Source organism: Serpula lacrymans, assembly GCF_000218685.1.
Source record: "Serpula lacrymans var. lacrymans S7.9 unplaced genomic scaffold SERLAscaffold_13, whole genome shotgun sequence".
Lineage (NCBI taxonomy): Eukaryota > Fungi > Basidiomycota > Agaricomycetes > Boletales > Serpulaceae > Serpula > Serpula lacrymans.
In genome coordinates this window covers 205,925-222,469 of record NW_006763302.1, presented here as the reverse complement: position 1 = coordinate 222,469, position 16,545 = coordinate 205,925, and the positions used below count along the sequence as shown (strand labels likewise).

General features: G+C 47.0%; 8 protein-coding genes across 8 annotated transcripts; 7 read left to right on the top strand and 1 right to left on the bottom strand.

Annotated features, from left to right (window-relative positions):
- Positions 1-67: 67 nt before the first annotated feature.
- Positions 68-2,182, top strand: SERLADRAFT_452605 (uncharacterized protein; the record flags this gene model as incomplete). Its single annotated transcript, XM_007322413.1, has 7 exons — positions 68-150; positions 179-255; positions 314-460; positions 510-568; positions 630-896; positions 947-1,670; positions 1,728-2,182. The coding sequence occupies 7 exons, from the start codon at positions 68-70 to the stop codon at positions 2,090-2,092; spliced, it is 1,722 nt and encodes a 573-aa protein (XP_007322475.1).
- A 127-nt stretch (positions 2,183-2,309) lies between these two features.
- Positions 2,310-3,772, top strand: SERLADRAFT_476746 (uncharacterized protein; the record flags this gene model as incomplete). Its single annotated transcript, XM_007322412.1, has 4 exons — positions 2,310-2,479; positions 2,537-2,710; positions 2,767-3,591; positions 3,647-3,772. The coding sequence occupies 3 exons, from the start codon at positions 2,428-2,430 to the stop codon at positions 3,441-3,443; spliced, it is 903 nt and encodes a 300-aa protein (XP_007322474.1).
- A 244-nt stretch (positions 3,773-4,016) lies between these two features.
- Positions 4,017-5,348, top strand: SERLADRAFT_476745 (uncharacterized protein; the record flags this gene model as incomplete). The annotated part of the gene is made up of 3 exons (XM_007322411.1): positions 4,017-4,224; positions 4,289-4,462; positions 4,512-5,348. 3 exons carry the CDS (start codon positions 4,173-4,175, stop codon positions 5,228-5,230), a joined length of 945 nt encoding a protein of 314 aa, XP_007322473.1.
- A 17-nt stretch (positions 5,349-5,365) lies between these two features.
- Positions 5,366-6,403, top strand: SERLADRAFT_476743 (uncharacterized protein; the record flags this gene model as incomplete). Its single annotated transcript, XM_007322410.1, has 2 exons — positions 5,366-6,186; positions 6,257-6,403. The coding sequence occupies one exon, from the start codon at positions 5,406-5,408 to the stop codon at positions 6,159-6,161; it is 756 nt and encodes a 251-aa protein (XP_007322472.1).
- Positions 6,404-6,784: 381 nt separating this feature from the next.
- Positions 6,785-8,598, top strand: SERLADRAFT_452601 (uncharacterized protein; the record flags this gene model as incomplete). The annotated part of the gene is made up of 7 exons (XM_007322409.1): positions 6,785-6,943; positions 6,995-7,060; positions 7,110-7,270; positions 7,336-7,470; positions 7,533-7,692; positions 7,753-8,293; positions 8,351-8,598. 7 exons carry the CDS (start codon positions 6,785-6,787, stop codon positions 8,596-8,598), a joined length of 1,470 nt encoding a protein of 489 aa, XP_007322471.1.
- A 332-nt stretch (positions 8,599-8,930) lies between these two features.
- On the top strand, positions 8,931-12,621 carry SERLADRAFT_410865 (uncharacterized protein; the record flags this gene model as incomplete). The annotated part of the gene is made up of 5 exons (XM_007322408.1): positions 8,931-11,529; positions 11,581-11,658; positions 11,725-11,970; positions 12,021-12,436; positions 12,490-12,621. 5 exons carry the CDS (start codon positions 8,931-8,933, stop codon positions 12,619-12,621), a joined length of 3,471 nt encoding a protein of 1,156 aa, XP_007322470.1.
- Positions 12,622-13,052: 431 nt separating this feature from the next.
- SERLADRAFT_417736 (uncharacterized protein) lies at positions 13,053-14,471 on the bottom strand (the record flags this gene model as incomplete). The annotated part of the gene is made up of 3 exons (XM_007322407.1): positions 13,053-13,865; positions 13,920-14,165; positions 14,234-14,471. The coding sequence occupies 3 exons, from the start codon at positions 14,315-14,317 to the stop codon at positions 13,182-13,184; spliced, it is 1,014 nt and encodes a 337-aa protein (XP_007322469.1).
- A 149-nt stretch (positions 14,472-14,620) lies between these two features.
- Positions 14,621-16,488, top strand: SERLADRAFT_363404 (uncharacterized protein; the record flags this gene model as incomplete). Its single annotated transcript, XM_007322406.1, has 5 exons — positions 14,621-14,772; positions 14,826-14,969; positions 15,029-15,450; positions 15,509-15,874; positions 15,938-16,488. The coding sequence occupies 5 exons, from the start codon at positions 14,643-14,645 to the stop codon at positions 16,130-16,132; spliced, it is 1,257 nt and encodes a 418-aa protein (XP_007322468.1).
- Positions 16,489-16,545: the final 57 nt, after the last annotated feature.

Here is a 16,545-nt window from a genome sequence, read left to right as displayed (position 1 = left end):
GCAATGAAACGAAACAGGCTGAGTGCCGAACGGTCACAACACAAAAACAGCTCTTGCCTCTTTTAGAATGGACCTCAATGTCGTTGCATACGACGAGCGCGGCAGCAACGCGTTTGCTCAGAGCGAAACATGTATCATTTACAGCATATCGTAAAATACCGCGCATTCAAGCCTACAGCACTTCGGTTTTGGACCAAAACGACGTGGTCATCGTTGGTGGAGGTCCAGCAGGATTAGCGTTGGCAAGTGCTCTATGTACATCCTCATCGTTAATGGACTCTTCGTAAGCTATTCCACTGACTGGGTCAAACAGCTTCAACAAAAATCGTGCGAGACTCTCTTAAAATTACACTGGTGGAAGCCGGAGATCTATCCAAGGTGAAAGACTGGAACCTTGACTCAAACTCCTACTCCAACCGCGTCAGCTCAATCACAGGTTCTTCACAAACATTCTTACAAGGTATTTCATTTTTCAAGCTGTGGCTGGCCTGATCTGACCTTAACGTTAGATATTGGTGTGTGGAATGATGTCGACATAACGCGAACAAATCCCATACATGAAATGCAGGTCAGTCCCTGCGAATTTACCCTTCCAGCAGCAACATAACGTGACAATTTCCCATACATAGATATGGGATGGCATGTCCGATGCCCGCATTACATTTGATACCTCGGAATCGGGAGCCTGGGGTACTTCAGAGTCTACCCCAATGGCTAACATGACAGAAAACCTCAACCTTCAACGTGCCCTTCTGCGATATATGTCTCATAGCCCAACAGTTCGGCTACTAGATCGCGTCAAAGTTGTATCCATCGATCGGGAAGACAAGGAAGGTGGGCTAGGATGGCCTTTGGTGCATTTATCCAATGGCACAACTCTTCGGACGAGGTTACTGGTGAATAAACATCCCATCTGCGATGTATCCCTCTACTGACTATATCGTAGGTTGGCGCTGATGGTTTCAACTCTCCTGTTCGCTCGTATGCTGGGATATCGTCATATGGATGGGCATATGACACGCAAGCTATCGTCGCAACTCTTAATCATCCTGAACGAAGTCAGTTTGAGTTGCCAAACAATACGGCATACCAGAGATTCCTCCCTACAGGCCCAATAGCATTCCTACCGCTATCTCCTACCACATCTTCCCTTGTCTGGTCAACGAAACCTCGCCTCGCCTCTACCCTGACAAAAGCTGACCCGGCCGTTCTGGCGAGCATGATAAATGCAGCCTTCAGATTACCTGAAGTCTCTGTTCGGTATCTTCACGAGTCCATCCTTGATGCGCACGATGCTGATAAACCCTTGTCGCATTCACAAATCATGGAAGAGATTGCGTGGCGCGAACGCTCTCACGATATAAGCAGACACTCCGCATACAACTCGACTTCCTCTGTTGTTTCGGAGAGAGGTGTTCCGCCCGATGATTCCGGTTCTTTGCCTCCCCTTGTAACATCCATCCAGCCTAGCACTATCGCTTCATTCCCCTTGCGCTACAATCACACTGATTCCTATATTGGGGAGGGTGCTGGCAGTCGCACAGTACTCATTGGTGATGCTGCACATACAGTTCACCCTCTCGCTGGGCAAGGTCTCAACCTAGGTCTCGCTGATGTAGAAGCTCTGGCACGTTGTATCAGTAGCACTGTGATGCAAGGTGGCGATATTGGTTGGTTATCTTGTATTTTAGGCTAAAGGGATGCAACTAACTATCGTCTCATTCCAGGATCTTACACTGCGCTCCTTCCATACGCTCGCGAACGCTACTTCGAGAATCACAAGGTCATGTCAGCTGTAGACAAGCTACACAAGCTCTATTCTTCCACAGCTGAACCTGTGGTATGGGCTCGCTCTGTAGGTGTGGAAGTTCTGAATGAACTAGACTCAGTTAAAGCTGCTCTCATGATGAATGCTGGTGCGTATGGACGGAAGCGCAATCTTGGATCTGGGTGGGATGTCATTGCGAGTGGGTTCAGCTTAGCGACAGGTGTAGTCAATGCTACCAAAATCATAGGCGGTGGCATGACTGGACTACTTGGAGTTGGCCTTCAGAGTCTTTCGAAAACTTTGAATCAGACCAACTCGAAGTAATAGAGGACCCACTTCTACGAAAATATGCTCTGCCTTGTGTATTTACATCCCACAAAGCGTATGTGGTAATAATATGCTCGACGTTTAACTCACGGTCCTTTAGAAGTGGTCCTAATGGATATTGTTTTTTCTTTTCGGGGGGAAGACACAGCTTTTTGTTAGTATGTTGGCAACGTCGATCAATAAAACTAAGGGCCTTGTTTCGGAGATATCCATCATGATAGGGGCATACACTTGAGCTGTTAAGGGCTCCACCCCGAGTCAACGTCGCAATCATATATATTCATCCAAGCTAACCACGTTAGTGACCTATAACCCAGTCTTAACCTAACGCTATGTCTTCCAAAGAATCTGCATACGAACCTGGCGCCGCATATGAATTCGAGGGTAATTCCACAAACTTGAAATACAATCTTTCCCACAATGCTCATGTTGTGATTCTAGGTGAAACACAGGCTCTTGCATTGAAAAAGACGGGCAACGAGCATTTCATGGCAAAACGCTTCAAGCAAGCTATCATGGCATACACCATGATAGTTGACCGCAAGGAAGGCTTTGCTTCTCCTGGGTTAGTGGCGACAGTCAAATGCAATCGGGCAGAATGCTACATTCAAATTCGTTGAGTAAAACTCATCATTCAGGCGACATTGCAGCTATTGATCTATTGACTCCAGGGAGCTACAAAGCAGCTATCAAGGACTGTAAAGATGTCATAGAACAATTCTCCCGAAGTTCTGCCTCCATGGATGAGAGCGTAGCTCGCAAAGCACACTCGCGCTTGGCACGGAGCTACATGAACTCGGGGAAACTAGATGAAGCCGTTGGGGCTATGAGGAAGCTACGAGAACTTATGTCTGAATTCAACGAGGCCGAGCGGAAGTTGTATGATAACGTGCTTGCGGAACAAGCTAGCAAAGAAACGGAACTCCGCGCTCGCAGCATCTCCGCCCAGCAACAGATGTCGAATAGGCCTAATGTCCATGTCATTCGCGACACACGACCAATTGAATACATCGTCCAGATCCTTGGCAACTCTGGGGAGTCTATCACATACATAGAGGAAGCCCCCATATCTCTCTTTCAACGCCCCACGCAATTCCAGGTCAAGCAGTTCATGACTTCGCTAGCTATGAAGCACAGAGACGAGATATTGAATCAGAGGGTGCTACAATGTACGAACTGCTCCGCGGTCGCGGTCTCAATGACGCAGACACCCGCGTCGTATCTAGACCAGGAGCCGCCTAGGATCGTGGAGTTTGCTCAGCCTTACTGCAGTCTGTCGTGTGCGAGAGAAGCTACAAACCTGCAACACGAAGAACTCGGTGGAAGGCAGCACATTGTGAACGCTTGATTGTATATTTCGTTGACGGTGCAATGCTGCACGATTGATGAGGCTGTCACCGACCTAAGTGGTGGAAGGATCGTGGCTGTTTCGCTGAAGAGTGAATATTCCTTCTTTATCATGTATGATATGAATAACACCTGATATAATGAATTCGGTACGAGGAATCTAATAACTTGGGAGATTTTACATACTTAATTTTCTGAATTCAGCTGAGGCAGTACTGCATATTCCAAGTTGAGGGAGTCATAGTAGCAAGTATCAATAGTGCCCCTATCTAGCAGTGTAGTATGTCACATCTCGGGGGGATATGTCAACGAAATCTTTGGCCGAGTCGGTTCGGTGGTCGGTTTGTCACGGTGACTGAGTGATACAGCAGCGGTGGCAAAAAATATATATTTCATATTGTGAGATAAAGAGGGGTGTAGAGATTGCCGATCAATGAACTGTCTCGTAGATATCATCATCATCACGATCACATCGAATGTTTCTGGAAATGGACATCATTCCCTCGAAACCGGCACACCACTATGTACCAGCTTATGTACCTAACACAAAGATCACAGGGCATGATTAGTAAATAGGGGACTCAACTGAAACTTCAACTCACTTCAAATGCCTCCAAATGCGTTCATGTATGTGTGTATGATCCAGGACCCCCCTACTCGTATTACGGATCTGAAAATCATTTAGTGACTCAAATGAAGTTTCTAAATTCCCACCTCATTCAAACCACGAATGTCTACTAGCAACGCATGCAAACTGTTTGTTCCAACGGTTGATTCGGTTGGTGCGTCTCCGTTTCATCATGATGCCATGCCAATAACTAAAACGCTGCTCACCAATGCACACAGAGAAAATCTACTCAGAAGAGTTGAAAGAAGTTGCGAAACAGCATTTCAACACGAAACGATATCACGTTGCCCTTTCAATATACACTTTTGTGTTGGTGCGAAGAAAAGGTTGTGCTACGACGGAGCTACTGAGGACCATCAGGTGTAATCGTGCGGAATGTTATTATCAGCTTGGTGGGTGATACCATTTTTTGAAGAGAAAAAATCAACTAACATGCACTAGGCAGCTATCATTCATCCGTTTCAGACTGTCTGGAAGTCATCGACTCCGCATCATCCCCGTATAGTAACCTAGCCATTACCCGAAAAGCATACTTCCGCCTTGCTCGCAGTCATAGGGGTTTGCGACAGCCCACCGAAGCCCTCGAGGCACTAGAAAGCTCGAAAGAGGTGACCGGTAGATTCAACGAAGCAGAGCAAAAACTCTACAATGACCTTCTCGCTGCGAAAGCACAGCAAGATCGAAGAAGAGAACCTCACCTCCGGGCTTCACCACCTCAAGAGCAATTTGAGGTTAATGCCAACCAGGGCGACAGCTCTGACACTTGCACTGTCCACTATCTGATAAAATTCCCGAACACAGGAGACTGCCTTAGTCTTTCAGAAATAGCTCCCGTTAGGTTGATCCAACGCCCAATCCGCGACGACATTCACGCACTCGAACTAGATCTATACATGCGTTCGCTATTCTTGAAACGTGGGACAAGTATCCTTGCCTCTCGTCGTTGGTTTTGTGCCATGTGTGATCAAGATGCCAAAACGATGAGGCAGGATCACTTACCGGAAGTCGATCCTCATGTTATGGACCCACCCGTTGTAGCAGCAGAAGCTGTGCCATTTTGTGGAGAGAGTTGTTTGCAGCAGTATGAGAACTATGGAAAAGAGTATCAGAGGGAAAGAGAGCGCAAATTTGGAGCATCGCCAGTGGTGGTCTCATATTAAATTTGTACACCAAGCATTATTGTAGCTAGCCCATGACAGCCTTAGTATTAGCTGTGTATAGCGTGAGGTAGAGGCTTGTAATAGGAGTATGCAGTGTAATACTTGTTCAGCTCGCAAATAGCCGACCACTGTCTTACTCTTACTATTATATCAGTGTAGCCTGAACACTGCTTGTATGCATCGCTTAGGAGGAGTGGGTCTGGCTGCTTTCGAGCGACAGATAGAATCTCAGCGTTCTTTTGCAGAGTTATCCTCGGAATTGTCAAAAGCCCAAGTCGACCACCTTCATTCTCAATTGACGCAATTCCGTACTGCACTTTCTCACTTCGCAGCTACCCATCGCGACTCTATAAGGCGTGATCCTGCCTTTCGCCATGCGTTTCAACAAATGTGCTCATCGATTGGTGTCGATCCACTCGCAGGTCCCAGGAAGGGTGGATGGTGGGCGGAGATGCTCGGACTAGGAGACTGGCAATATGAGCTGGGCGTGCAAATTGTGGATGTCTGTGTTAGCACCAGAGAAAGAAATGGTGGTGTCATTGAGATGAGTGAGCTGGTGAGGGTTGTGAGCAAGTTAAGAGGCGTCAGTAGCGGTGTCATAACCGAGGACGATGTGATAAGAAGTATCAAGACTCTCCAACCCCTTGGAGCCGGGTACGAAGTTATCGATGTAGGAGGGGGGAAGAAGATGGTGCGAAGCGTAATGAAGGAGTTGGACGAGGATCAGGCTGTTGTTTTATCTGAGGCTCAGTCTGAAGGTGGCAGAATTGTGGAAGATATCCTTGTTTCTCGGAGGGGATGGGCTCGAGAACGCGCAAGAGCTGCGTTAGAGAACATGTTGCTTCGCGATGGGCTATGTTGGCTGGATGAGCAAGATGAGAGTACCGGAAGATCGTATTGGGTACCTTCAGCTATGCGGTGGGACGAGTGAATAAATGGCTACAAATGGGTGAAGGGTATGTCCTTCTAATCATTTCTTCTAGAGCTTTGATTGCAGTTGTGTTATTTACTTTCCGAAATGACTAGGGGAAATGTACTCTCATTTTAACTTTGCCGTCTTATCACTCTTTCCGCCTTACGTCCGGATCAACCGGCCCTGGCAATACTCGATACAACACAGTTGAATTACCGAGTTGGCCTGCTGCAGTCCTACGCTTACCAGCTGGATTTATTGCGGCTGACAAAGTGATTCAGCCACCATCAATTTTGGTCATTGCACCGTCTCTTTGCAGGGTATAGTTACTACAATGGACTTCAAGCTACATCTTCGCATCCCTTCGCTACAGTGGCGTCCTATAGCAGTTCGAACTCATCGACGTCCCAAGAGCGCCGATTGATCACCCCTTCGCTAATTCTCTCAAGATTTCTCACACATCAAGACATCCAAGGTTGGTTTTAGTGTTCACGATTATCAGATAACACCAAAAGGAGAACATAAAATTTATAGCTCAGAACGACGTAAATTTGGAACGTAAGTTCTGTCATTATCTTTCTATAAAATACCCGACTTGGGCAGCTCTGATCTTGTCCTCTTACTAGTAGCCCATCTCCATCATGCCTTTTCAGCAAGTAGACGAGGAGACACCGTTGTTGGTCTCTGAGCAGCTAAGAAAGTCTCGAACGCCTCTTCCATGGGGCCAATTTTCCATCATTTTATTTCTTCAGCTCTCTGAACCCCTGACTTCTCAAGTTATCTCTCCATTTGCGCCCCAGGTGTGTATTGTTGCTCACTTTGTGCGACCTTTACCTGACGTTGCCCCCAAGTTGATTCGGGACATCGGAATAACGAATGGTGATGAAGCTCGAGTTGGATACTACGTTGGACTGTTGGTGAGTGTTGTTGTTCGATGTCCGCCAGTCTAGTTACAACTATCAACAGCATTCGCTCTTCTTTGCGACCGAAGCACTTACTGTATTGCACTGGAGTAGAGTATCTGATCATATCGGCCGAAAGCCGGTAATCATTCTGGGGATGTTCGGGTTGTCAATATCCATGTTCTGTTTCGGGCTGTCAAAGACCTTCTGGGGGCTTGTGTTGAGGTATGTATGCTCAGATTTTAACGTATACATCCTCAAATTGCTCAACCTGTATTGTATTGCTAAAGTCGTTGTCTTAATGGCGCCTTGAATGGTAACATCGGCGTGATGAAAAGCTTGGTTGCGGAGATAACCGATTCAACCAACATGCCTCATGCGTACGCATACCTTCCCATGGCATGGTCGACCGGGGGGGCGCTCGGGTGCGCGATTTGCAAATGTTTTTAATTAATGTTGTCAACTCATTCATTCATATGTTATACAGACCCCTGATTGGTGGCACGCTCGAACGACCAGCTGAGCGCTTCCCAAATATATTTGGACAGTCGGCATTCTTCAAAACGTATCCCTATTTCCTACCATGCGCCATCCCTGCAATTTTTTCAATGGTATGCTTGTTCGTTTCACTCTTCTTTCTCAAAGAGGTTTGTTTTCACCATTTATGAGTCTGTATGTACAAATGTCAAGCTGAGCATGCGGTTTAGACTGTTCCATCTCCCCTCAGATTTGGCCGTATAATTAATAGATGCCATCCTCAACGCAACGATTCCCCACATAACTCTGAGACAGCACCCAAGCCTGCTCTCCTTGAAGCTTTATCTCATTCTAGTCCCAATGACGGCACACCCCTTCCATTACGAGCTCTTTTAACTCCTCAAGTTTTGATAGCAGCGAGCACTTATGCAACTACTTCCTTGATGGATATTGCTTTTCGAACCATTCAGCCTGTCTTCTTCGCAACTCCGATTGCGTTAGGTGGACTTGGACTTACACCTCCTGTGATTGGCAAAATTCTAGCCTCCTTTGGTATATTGAACGGGCTGTTCCAAGTTTTCTGTTTTGCTCGACTGCATGCCTGGTTGGGCACGAAAGGAACCTATATCCTCGGGGTTGTGGCAGCCATACCTATGATGATGACATTCCCGGTTATTAGCTTGTTGGTTCAGTCACAAGGTTTGAATATTACAGTGTGGTTTGTGATCGGTTTGCAAGTCTTCCTCTCGGTTGTTTTATGTATTTCTTATGGTAAGTGTCTTAGACTTGACCTGAGGTGCCTAACACTGATTACTGTTCGGATCCTAGGTGCAGTCTTCATATATATTAATGGAGCTGCGCCCAACCGAGCGTCTCTTGGTGCGACAAATGGTATCGCTCAACTGGTCGTATCGATCATGCGAGCTATCGGGCCTGCCGCTGTCAACTCAACCTGGTCTCTCTGTCTTGAAAAGCATTATTTGGGTGGATGGCTTGTTTATTATCTCATGGTTTCGATGGTATTATTGGCACTTGGAAGTGGTATGCTGTTACCCAAGAATGTGTGGAAGAACTAAAGTATCACGAATATTGAAACGACTCGAATGACCTTGACAACTTTATTCATAGTTCAGTACACTCAATTCCTAGAAAATATATTTAAAGCAAGATATATTTTACTCCAGTATGTTTTGAGATCGTGTTGCAATTATAGTTTTTCTCGTCAGGGGCTTCTCAGAGATATCTGTCGGGTCGCCGCTTAGTCCTTCGTGGGAATATTCCCCAGCCACCGATATTTGAGCCTATTTGGTCGTATTATTATTCAGACTCAGATTCTCATTCTTGCTCATCGTCGCTCTCGACGCCGACGACCTTTTTTACTTCTTTCTTTCGGTCCACCACAAACAAAATGTCCGCTCCTGGATCCCCAAGACTTGTCGACTCTTTTACCGCTCCAAAGGAGATTCTTCAGGAGTTCGCTGATCTCGCCGAAGAAGAAAATGTCGACCCATTTGCAGAGACTGCCTCTAAGCGTCAAATTGCTCAGAGACAGTCTGACTACCACAACCGCAGATTCAGCCGCGTGGCACAGGAGAGTGCTGATGCATTTAGGGCCGTAGAGGAGGGAACAGATGTAGAGGGTGGTTACAAAGATGCTATGAGACTAGCGAGGCTTGAGCAGGAGGAAGTCAGAGTGAAGCGAGCTATCGAGGAAAAGGAGAGGCAGGATAGGGAAGAGGGAAAACTGAAGATGGATTTGGACAGAACTCCCCCTGCCGCAGAGCTCGAAGATGTTGCAAAGGAACTCGCTGCTGCAAAGGAGCTCGCGGCTGCCAGGGATGTGTCGTTAGGGTCGAAGCGGAAGCGCAGGTGGGATGTACCCGAGCACAGTGACGAGAATGCAGACCCAAACCAAATTGATACAGGTGAATGGTCAAAGGAGGCTCTTGAAGCCTCCGCCCCCAAGAAGCGCCGCTCTCGTTGGGATGCGACTCCCGTAGATGCTACCATGGGTGAGACTCCGAAGCGCTCACGATGGGACCAGACGCCCGTCGCAGTTGACACCCCAATGACTCAAATCATTATGAATGCTCCTGGATTCATGCAAGAGGACAAGCACAATCGCTATCTTACGGATGAAGAACTAGAAGCTGTCCTTCCTGCATCTGGCTATACCATCGTCACCCCTCCTCCTGGGTATGCACCAATGGTAGCCCCTCGGAAATTGATGGCCACTCCCGTCACCGAGGTTGGATTCCATATACAAGAATCATCGGATGCTGCCGCAGTAGCAGCAGCAGCAGGATTAGCTCCCGAACTGCCTACTGAAATCCCGGGTGTCGGTAATCTTGCATTTTTCAAGGCGGAGGATGCGCAATATTTCGCCAAAATATTGAAAGAGGAGGATGAAACAGAGTTGTCGGTAGAAGAAATGAAGGAACGCAAGATCATGCGTTTACTTCTCAAAATTAAAAACGGCACACCTCCGGTTCGAAAGACCGCTCTTCGACAAATCACGGATAAGGCTCGCGAGTTCGGTGCAGGGCCACTTTTCGACAAAATTCTTCCACTACTTATGGAACGAACGCTCGAGGATCAAGAACGTCATCTTCTCGTCAAAGTTATCGATCGTGTACTTTATAAACTGGATGATCTCGTGCGGCCTTACGTTCACAAGATTCTCGTGGTTATCGAGCCTCTTCTCATTGATGAAGATTACTACGCTCGTGTCGAAGGTCGAGAAATCATTTCTAATCTGTCCAAAGCTGCCGGCCTTGCCCACATGATATCCACCATGCGTCCCGATATTGATCATGCCGACGAGTATGTTCGTAATACCACTGCACGTGCGTTTTCAGTCGTCGCTTCAGCTCTTGGCATTCCATCTTTGCTTCCTTTCTTGAAAGCTGTTTGTCGTAGTAAAAAGTCATGGCAGGCACGTCACACAGGAATCCGTATCGTGCAACAGATAGCGATCATGATGGGCTGCGCAGTCCTGCCTCACCTGCGAAATTTGGTGAACTGCATTGCACACGGATTAGCTGATGAACAACAGAAAGTACGCACAATGACTGCCTTGGGTCTTGCTGCGTTGGCAGAGGCTGCAGCACCATACGGTATCGAATCATTCGACGAAGTCCTGAAACCACTGTGGCTTGGTATCCGGCTACACCGTGGAAAGGGTCTAGCGGCATTCTTGAAGGCTATTGGTTTCATCATCCCCCTGATGGATCCAGAGTACGCGTCTTATTACACGAAGGAAGTGACAGTTATTCTTATCCGTGAATTCCAAACCTCGGATGAAGAGATGAAGAAGATTGTGCTCAAGGTAGTGAAACAGTGTGCCGCTACGGAGGGTGTTACGCCGCAGTACATCAAACAGGATATCTTGCCTGATTTCTTCAAGGCGTTCTGGGTCAGACGTATGGCTCTTGACAGGAGGAATTATCGTCAAGTAGTCGAGACGACGGTCGAGCTTGCGCAAAAGTCGGGTGTTTCGGAGATTGTAGGAAGGATTGTTAACGAGCTCAAAGATGAAGCGGAGCCATATCGTAAGATGGTGATGGAAACCATTACAAAAGTTGTCGCAACTCTTGGTTCCTCTGACATCGATGAGAGATTGGAGGTCAGGCTAGTAGACGGTATCATTTACTCCTTTCAGGAGCAGACCACGGAGGATCAGGTTATGCTTGACGGTTTTGGAACGGTCGTCAATGCTCTGGGTATTCGAGTGAAACCCTACCTCACACAAATCGTGTCAACCATTCTCTGGCGTTTAAACAACAAGAGTGCCAAAGTTCGTCAACAAGCTGCAGACTTGACAACTCGTCTCGCTGTCGTCATCAAACAATGCGGTGAAGATCAACTCCTCAGCAAGCTCGGTTTAGTCCTGTTCGAACAACTTGGAGAAGAGTACCCCGACACACTCGGTAGTATTATTGCTGCTGAGGGAGCTATCGCTAATGTTGTTGGTATGACGCAGATGAATCCGCCGGTCAAAGATCTATGTGAGTATTCACTACTTTAGCAACTTCGGATTCTTATACCATATTTTCCAGTGCCTCGCATGACCCCTATTCTCCGTAATCGACATGAGAAGGTGCAAGAGGCGTCTATCAATTTAATCGGTCGTATTGGTTAGTACCTCTGTTATTGATATAAGGGCGAAACGCTGAGTTTTCCATTCTTTTTTTCTTCTTCAGCTGATCGTGGTGCGGAATTCGTCCCTGCGCGAGAATGGATGCGTATCTGTTTCGAGTTGCTCGATCTTCTCAAGGCACACAAGAAGGGCATTAGGCGAGCTGCTGTCAACTCTTTCGGTTACATTGCCAAGAGTTTAGGTCCCCAAGATGTACTTTCAGTTCTGCTCACTAACCTGCGCGTACAAGAACGTCAGAGCCGAGTGTGTAGTACTGTTGCTATTGCAATTGTCGCAGAAACTTGTGGACGTGAGTGATCATGATTTTACAGTAGAATTTAATTGACGTTTGCATCACAGCGTTCACATGTATACCAGCGATCTTGAACGAGTACCGAACTGCAGAGCTTAATGTTCGCACTGGTTGTTTGAAAGCGCTATCATTTGTCTTTGAGTATGTTGGACCCCAATCCGCATATTATTGTGATTCGGTGGTTACAATGCTTGAAGATGCGCTCACCGATCGTGATCTTGTGCATCGACAGACAGCTAGCACCATTGTTAAACATCTTGCTCTGGGTGTCGCTGGACTGGGCTGCGAGGATTCAATGATGCACTTGATGAATCTTGTTTGGCCCAATTGTTTCGAGACGTCTCCCCATGTCATCGGTGCAGTTATGGATGCTATTGAGGCGATGAGGGTTACACTTGGCCCTGGAGTGCTGCTGAGTTACGTATTGCAAGGATTATTCCATCCGGCTAGGAAGGTCCGCGAGGTATGTAACGTTTGGCCCACTATCGATTTGCTATGCTGACTCGATTTTTGAAGGTCTATTGGCGTATCTATAATGCGCTATATTTGGGTGCATCGGATGCTATGGTTCCATTCTACCCCGATCTCAGCGAGCTGAGTGAAGGACAGAATGTATACGACCGACACCCTTTGCAAATTTTCATCTAGTCCCGGACAGTATTTTCGGACTTGTGTACCTTTACTTGATGGTCTTTGTCGTTGTATGATCAGAGCTGACTTATCTTCCTTTTTCTTTCTAATAGTAACCTTAGTGTCATGAATACACATGTGAGCTTGCCAGAGCCTCGCATCATTATTGTCCAGCTGGTGTAGGTCCTGAGCTGTTAGTTGGTAGACAACCTGAATGACATCAATTTGTCCAGCACTATTTACCCGCGCTGGTTGAAGTTTCTCTATAGCCTATGACTCGCATCACATCAACGTGTGTTTCTTGCGATACATTCCTTTACGCTAAGGCTAAACTTCACCGCACAACCACATTCTCTCCATCGTTTTGTTACAAATCCCGTGCAGCACATGTCTCGCTATTGGAATGTTGTAAGGATTTTCTACTATTCATCTTCCATTCTCCTGCTGTAGTGTCATAACAGAGCATTATGATGGAAATGAGAGTGTACATGCAAAATACAAACGATACAGCAGCAATACGTTACTCACGATGCTACACCTATTTATTCATGACTCAAACTGCGACTGAACACAAACCTCTAGTTCCACGGCAACAAACTATCCTTCCCGATCCTATCTTTAATCAATTCTTCACTGAGGTTGTGCAAGTTTTGGCCCAACTGCTCATCGCTGGCTTGAGCTGTCTCCTTTCCGAGTTGACCAGGGTCTGTGAAGTAACATCCCTGCAAGTTATTTTTCTCGATGTCCTCGCTCGTAGCAGCCCAAAGCGTGCTCAAACTACCTTGTTCGGGGCTGCGCATGAACGGCACTGTCACTGCTTTTGCGAGCGTTCCGAAGACTTTCCCATACGCCTCCTTGAATTGATCTTGTTGTGGAGTATGCACTGCGCCTGGATGGGTAGCAAGTGCATATATGCGGTCGCCCGACGGGCGGATTGCACGCTCGACAAGAGTGTACTTTGTAAAAAGTATAATAGCGAGTTTGGACCGCGAATAAAGTGAAAGGGCGGACAAGCCGGTATCTTCTGTGACTTCCTTTGACGAAGCGAATTTGATGGATGAAGGTGCCTGACGGTGAAGTTCTGAGGACAGGGAAACAATGCGTGGGGGTGGAGTGGATGGAAGTGTAGAAGTCTTGCGGACAAGCGGAAGGAGGCGATTGATGAGGAGGAAGTGGCCGAGATGATTGACGGCAAAGTGACGGTCAATACCGTCAGAGGAGACATCATACTTGTTAACGCCTACACCTGCATCGGCGATTATCTATAGAAGAGCATGAGCGGATGGGAGATATTAAGATTGAGTATATGCGTTTACAATGTCTAAGCGTTGTTCTCTTTCTGCGATTCCGTCCCCGACCTGCTTCACATTGGCAAGATTGCCTAGGTCACATTCGATAAAATGGACATCGGCTGCGTCAGAGACCGATTTTTTAATTTCTGCAATGGCCTCGTCGCCATGTTCTGCTTTACGGGATAAAAGCAGGACGCGAGCCCGAGAGAGAGCAAATGCACGAGCAACCTCAAAGCCAATGCCACTGGTGGAGCCTGTTACAAGCACAGTCTTGGCGAGGAAGTTGGTGATCATGTTAAGCACAAGTGAAGATAGTGAATGGCTATCAGTTGACGTACTCTTCCCCGAAGGTCTGGGGTGTCGTCTTGCTGAAAACCAGGGTTTCCTGCGAGGGTGTTATAAACTTTTTGGGCGGTGTCCATGATGGGGGAACGATGGAGGGACGCGATAGCCAGGACATAACTTATATATAATAAGAGGGGGGTGAGTGGGATGTCGACGTCATCGATGAGCGTATTTTGGCGGTGGATGGGTTGGTGGGTTGAACGCAGATCGTTGATGAATACTACGTTGTCCGATTAGGGCATCTTTCTGGATGACGCGCAAATAGCCGGGTACGGAAGATACCCTACGCGAATTCGAATTTGACTAATTTGACTAATTTGATTGCTTACTAGGTCATCTAAGTTGTGAAAATCAATATGTTTTTGCTGATATTTAAACGGACATATACCACTACCATGCTTGATGCGAAGTATCCTCTCCCAATTTTTATATCCCATGTCCCTAGATCACTCCATAGACTCACCTTCGTTGCACAATGCTCCTCAAGCTCAGCGGTCTCTTCCAGAGACTAAGCCTGAGACGAGCTCTCAGTGTATGTCCACTCACATCGTCCCTACATCAACCGCTCAATATGACAAAATATAGCTCTCTTTCGACGACTTGGAATCTTAGACCGCCTACTAACACCTGCCATACTCGTGTGCATGGTCATCGGTGTAGTCATCGGCGAGTTTGCGCCAGGAGTTCAACAGGCCTTCGACACTGCGCGCTTGCAGAGCGTCTCAATTCGTAAGTCTATCCTCTCACAGCGTCTGCTATCGAGACTAACATAGTGTATCTCCAAACAGCGATTGTCATTGGCCTCATCGTCATGATGTGGCCAATCCTGACCAAGGTTAAATACGAAACAATTGGAGCTGTCTTCCTCTCTCGACGAATCTGGATTCACATAGCACTCAGTATGTTGCTCAACTGGATAGCTGGCCCACTCCTCATGCTCGGCCTGGCATGGGCCACGCTCCCCGATCTTCCGACATACCGCACAGGTGTGATCCTCGTTGGCCTGGCGCGCTGCATAGCAATGGTAATGATATGGAACCAGCTCGCACAAGGCAATAGCGACTACTGCGCAATCCTAGTTGTCATCAACTCCGTGCTACAAATTGTGCTTTATTCTCCATATGCTGTGTTGTTTGTAGATATCATTGGCGGAAATAAGCAAAGTGGACTACATCTCAACTACGGTGATGTTGCGATTTCAGTACTTATCGTACGCCGTTTGAAACTATCTCGCTCTTTGTTTTGAACTTACCGACGCTTTTGTGCAGTATCTCGGCATCCCACTTGTCGCAGGAGTATTTACGCGCTACTTTGTGTGGTTTATTACCTCAAAGGAATTTCTCGAGAAACGCTTCCTCCCGTACTTCTCCCCTTTTGCGCTTCTCGGATTGCTTTATACAATCATCGTCATGTTTGCATACCAGGGACACCACATCATCCAAAACATAGGTCCCGTTTTTCGTGTCTTCGTCCCCATGATTCTGTACTTCATCATCATGTGGTCAACTGCCTTCGGGCTGGTGTTCTGGCTCACGAGGAAAGAGGCTCGGGACAATAAATCCAATGAATCTGAAGAGATCTTTGGTTATGAAATGGCAGTCGTGCAGGCATTTACAGCCGGGAGTAATAACTTTGTAAGTAATTTTCCTATCACTCTACATTACAGATGAAGCAAAACGTTTACAACGCTCTGGCAGGAACTCGCCATCGCAGTTGCTATTGCGGTATATGGTGTTGGATCGGATCAAGCACTGGCAGCAACTATCGGACCCCTCGTAGAAGTGCCCGTTCTCCTTGCACTTACTTGGGTTGCGCTCTTTTTGGAGCGACGCTTGAGCTGGAAGCCGAGTTTGGTTGTAAATCCTGGATATGCGTCGAAAGAGAAGGTTTGAGGGTTCAGTAGGTCTTTGAAGGTCTATTGGCGGACCTGAACGCACTACACTTGGGTGCATCAGATGTTATCGTTCCATTCTACTCCGATCTCGGCGAGCCGAGTGAAGGGTATACAACCGACATCCTTTGCAAGTTTTCATCTAGTCCCGGCCGACGATTCCGGACTTGTGTACCTTTACTTGATGGTCTTTGTCGTGTTGTATAACCATTTTTCTCATAGTAACCTTAGCCTCATGAATACCCATGTAGATTGCTAGAGCCTCGCATCATTATCGTCAAATCGGTATAATTCCTGAGCTGTTAGTCGGTAGAGACTTGTGATAGACAACCTGAATGACATTAACCAGGCACTCCTATTTACCTGCGCAGGGTTGGAAATTTTTTTATGCCGAGAAGAAAGGTTTGCTACTTC